At 51.9% G+C, this 4610-nt stretch overlaps 2 protein-coding genes across 2 annotated transcripts in view; one reads left to right on the plus strand and one right to left on the minus strand.

Moving 5' to 3' along the window:
• The window catches only part of LOC105548911 (aflatoxin B1 aldehyde reductase member 4-like), a 9430-nt gene extending 4847 nt beyond the window's left edge, over window positions 1–4583 (plus strand). The window contains exons 2-9 of the mRNA XM_011993152.1: window positions 65–252; window positions 445–549; window positions 1400–1496; window positions 1708–1807; window positions 2377–2506; window positions 3639–3856; window positions 4009–4013; window positions 4572–4583. Coding sequence (XP_011848542.1) covers window positions 65–252; window positions 445–549; window positions 1400–1496; window positions 1708–1807; window positions 2377–2506; window positions 3639–3800 — 782 coding nt within the window. The 3' untranslated portion in view covers window positions 3801–3856; window positions 4009–4013; window positions 4572–4583. The remainder of the gene's footprint in view (window positions 1–64; window positions 253–444; window positions 550–1399; window positions 1497–1707; window positions 1808–2376; window positions 2507–3638; window positions 3857–4008; window positions 4014–4571) is intronic.
• LOC105548912 (aflatoxin B1 aldehyde reductase member 4) overlaps window positions 1–4610 on the minus strand; it is a 77023-nt gene that overhangs the window by 55120 nt on the left and 17293 nt on the right. The gene's annotated exons all lie outside the window — the stretch shown is intronic.

Raw genomic sequence — 4610 nt, forward strand, 5'->3', positions numbered from 1 at the left:
TGCTGGGATTACAGGCGTGAGCCACCACGTCCAGCCCTGAATTTTCATTTCTCTCTCCTGTCAGTGAAAATTGCTACCAAGGCCAATCCATGGATGGGGAACTCCCTGAAGCCTGACAGTCTCCGGTTCCAGCTGGAGACGTCACTGAAGCGGCTGCAGTGTCCCCGAGTGGACCTCTTCTACCTACATGGACCTGACCACAGCACCCCGGTGGAAGAGACACTGCGCACCTGCCACCAGCTGCACCAGGAGGTGAGGGGACCCCTGAGCTCTGGGAGGTGGTGTGCTGCTGCTCTCCTTATCCCGTTCCTACTCATGACAGCAGAGGTACCAGGGCAGTCCCAGGGTGGAGCAGGGAACAGCCCCACTCCCAAAGGCCCCACCCTGGCCTCCCCTTCCTGGTCTGGTCTGCACTGCGTTCTGATTGGAACCTCACCCCTGCAGGGCAAGTTCGTGGAACTTGGCCTCTCCAACTATGCCGCCTGGGAAGTGGCCGAGATCTGTACCCTCTGCAAGAGCAATGGCTGGATCGTGCCCACTGTGTACCAGGTGAGGGCCGGGGCTGCAGAGGCCAAGGTCTCCAGAACTCCTGCTCATCCTGGGCTGTCTTTGCCGCCCTGACTGCCCCCTGTGCCCTCTGCATAGCAGCCACCCCCTGCTGAAAGCCTGCAGATGGCTCCCAAGTACCCTCAGAATGCCATTCAAGCTCCTCAGGCTGGCCACTAGGCATCTGCTTCCTTCCTGCCTATCTGTGCACCTTGGACCCTTCCTTCCCCACCTGGCCCTGCACTCAGCCTGGAACATGCCCTTCCCCGCCACTGTCCCTTCCCTGCCACTGCCCCTTCCCTGGGAGAATGGTTCAGGTCTCATATACGTGTCTCATCCTCTGGAAGCCTTTCTAGATGGGCCCAGAAGCCTTTCTAGATGGGCCCAGAAGCCTTTCTAGATGGGCCCAGCCTTTCTAGATGGGCCCAGAAGGACCTGAGACCTCAGGTCCTTGTTTACCTCCTCATGATTCATTGCACAAATATTTGTACACCTGCTTGGTGCCAGGCACTGGTCACAGAACTTTCTAGTCTATTAAGATTGCCTCATTATTCGATTATAACTATTTATACTTGACCTTATTATAAAACCGTGAGGGAAGGGACCCTGTCCTTTTGGCTTAAGAATCTAAATCTGATAACCAGCCCGTAGTTGGTGCTCATGAAAGTTGGCTCAATGAATGAATTTTCCTCGGGCATAAGCCCCTTTCGCCAGCACCAGTAAGAATAAGTAAATGCCCAGATGGTTAAAGTCCTAGAATTGATAAGGTCTGAAATAAGGGTTCTATAATGGTAAATTTGAGGTCCCTTCTTTTGACACATCCACCCTCTCTCCCGGGTCCCTCTCCCTGCAGGGCAGGTACAGCGCCACCACCCGGCAAGTGGAAACGGAGCTCTTCCCCTGCCTCAGGCACTTTGGACTGAGGTTCTATGCCTACGGCCCTCTGGCTGGTACGTGGAGCATTCCTGGCCCTGACTCAGCCTATTCCCGACCCACAGATGCCCAGCCCAGGACCTGGGAAGCAGGGAGGGTTTGACAAGAAGCTGGGCTGCGTCCTTCAGCCCTCCTGGGTCCCCGCCCCTCCCCGAGACCAGAGCCCTGAGGGATGTGGCAGCTTCTGGGGCACTCTGGGTCCTGGGGCTGATCACTGCCTTCCCGCAGGGGGCCTCCTGACTGGCAAGTACAAGTATGAGGACAAGGACAGGAAACAGCCCGTGGGCCGCTTTTTTGGGCATCAGTGGGCAGAGATCTACAGGAATCGGTGAGCTGGAGGTGCTTGGTGTGGATGGCTGGGGTGGGGTCGGCTTTATGTGGAATGAAGTCCTGGCTGCTCCTGGGGTAAGGCGTTTCCTCGCTGCTGCACTTACTCCCCTGCATTCCTTCAGGAATTTCCAAACCCTCTGTGTGTTTTCTTGTTGTCTGGGGACCTCCAGGAGGAAATGAGGCTCCCTGGACCTCAGGGTCTTGAAGTCGTAGCTCTTTCCTGAGCAATCACCTGCTAGGAAGGAAAGAAGGCGCCCTGGAGGGAGGTCCAGGAGGCCTGGGGCTGAGTCCTGCCCCGTCTCAGCGGCCTTTGTGTCCCTAGGGGAAAATAAGAGCAGGGTGATGAGTTCTCAGGAATAAAGACTGGTTGAGGTCTCTGTTGAAAGGGCCAGCATCTTGGGTGGTTCTGATGCCCAGCAAAGTGGGAGACCTATGACCAGAAAGGACACCCTCCCCTCAGGGCTGCAGGGTGTGGGGTGGGGCAGTGGCCCTGGATGACCCTTTGGTTGTAGCTCCCAGTATGACCCCCATGGTACTGACCCCTGTGCCACCGTCCCCCCTTTCCAGCTTCTGGAAGGAGAACCACTTCGAGGACATTGCCCTGGTAGAGAAGGCCTTGCAGACTGCATATGGCGCCAGCACCCCCAGCACGACCTCAGCCGCCCTCCGGTGGATGTACCACCACTCACAGCTGCAGGTAACCAGCGACCCTGGGCCCTCAGCTCCTTCCCTTCCAGGGGGACCAGCATTTAGGTGAAGCCCAAAGCATTTGTTTTCTCGATTCCTCTGAAATTTCTTTCTTCTAACTCTCATAAACACTCTTCCCACTGTTTTTCTTTTGTTTTGTTTTGTTTTTGTTATTTTTTTATTTTTTTTAATTTTTGATACAGAGTCTCGCTCTGTTACCCCAGCTGGAGTGCAGTGGCATGATCTCAGGTCACTGCAACTTCTGCCTCCCAGACTCAAGCAATTCTCCTCCCCCAGCCTCCTGAGTAGCTGGGATTACAGGCGTGCACCACCGTGCCCAGCTAATTGTTTGTATTTATAGTAGAGACTGAGTTTCGTCAGGCTGCCTAGTCTGGTCTCGAACTCCTGAGCTCAGACAGTTCACCCTCCTCGGCCTCTGGAAGTGCTGGGATGACAGGCGTGAGCCACTGTGCTCCGCCTTCCCATTGGTCTTTGATGGTATCTGAGTACCAGGCTTTGTAATGAGGGCCTTACTGCAGGGATTTCATTATTCCTTCGGCTTTATGAAATGACTGTCCCGGTGTTATTGATGAGGAAACTGAGTCTCACCCAGCTATGAAAGGGGAATACATTTTAACACAGGTTTAACTGTAAAGCCCACTAGTCTCATCCTCTTGGTGGGAGCTGGAATTTCCCTCTCTCAGTGCCTCATGTCTTCCTCTTTCAAATTGTTATCCAACTCCAGCCTTAGATGTTGCAATAGTGTCTGGCACATACACAGTAGGTGCTCAATAAATGGGAGCTAAGTGCTCTACATTACTTTTTCATACACATAATTATGTTGAAAATAGAGAAGAAGATTGAGTCTCAGAGAGGTTTTAATAACTTAGTCACCTTTACACGGCTGCTGAGGGGCAGAACTGGGCTGTGAATGTAGGTCTGTCTGGAAGCGTCATGTGGCAGTAGGGGAAATAATACAGGTTTTGAGTGACATGGGTACAGCTATCCAAGGCACCTTAAGTTCTTTCTGGACATATGGGATATAAGAGAGCCCAAATCTCGGTAGGGTCGTGAGTGGGAGGGTTGTGAGTGGAGTCGCTGTGTAGCAGAAGAAGGTTGAAGTCTGGCTGTCTCCCTTTCAGGGTGCCCACGGGGACGCGGTCATCCTGGGCATGTCCAGCCTGGAGCAGCTGGAGCAGAACTTGGCAGCGGCAGAGGAAGGGCCCCTGGAGCCAGCTGTCGTGGATGCCTTTAATCAAGCCTGGCATTTGTTTGCCCACGAATGTCCCAACTACTTCATCTAGGCCCATCGTGGCTCAGGCTGCCCAAGGCTCTTCTGTCACCTCTTTTGCTCTCTCATGCTTTTTCTAATTTAGAACTGCCTCAGTAAATTCTTAGGGACGGAAGTATTTGGACAAAGATTTAACAGTAGAGTCACCAAAAAACGAAGAATAAAACCTCCCAGGATGCTGTGTGTTAGTCTGTTTCCGTTGGTATAAAAGAATACCTGAGACTGGGTCATTTACAAAGAAAAGAGGTTTGTTTGGCTCACGGTTCTGCAGTCTGTACAAGAAGGTGTGGTGCCAGCATCTGCTCCTGGGGAGGGCCTCAGGAAGCTTACAGTCACGGCAGAAGGGGAAGCATAGCCAGCATGTCACATGGCAAGAGAGTGAGCAAGAGACAGAAGGGGGAGAAAATTCACACACTGATGGAGGGAATGTGAAATGGTACAACCACTTTGGAAAATAGTTTGGCAATTTCTCCAAGGATTAAACATAAAATTACCGTAGGATTCAGCAGTTCCACTTGTGGGTATATAGCCAAGAGAAGTGAAAACATATCTCCCCACAAAAAACTTGGGCATGAGTTTTCACAGTATCATTACTCGTAATAGCTGATAATTAAAAACAACCCAAATGTGTATCAATGAATGAATGGATAAAGAAAATGTGGTATATTCATACAACAGACTATTATTCGGCCATTAGAAAAAAAAAAAAAGAGTGGCTCACACCTTTAACCTCAGCACTTTGAGAGGCCAAGGCAGGAGGACTGATTGAAGACAGGAGTTGCAGACCAGTCTGGGCAACAAAGCGAGACCCTGTCTCTACTAA

Source organism: Mandrillus leucophaeus, unplaced genomic scaffold (assembly GCF_000951045.1).
Source record: "Mandrillus leucophaeus isolate KB7577 unplaced genomic scaffold, Mleu.le_1.0 Scaffold426, whole genome shotgun sequence".
Taxonomy (NCBI): domain Eukaryota; kingdom Metazoa; phylum Chordata; class Mammalia; order Primates; family Cercopithecidae; genus Mandrillus; species Mandrillus leucophaeus.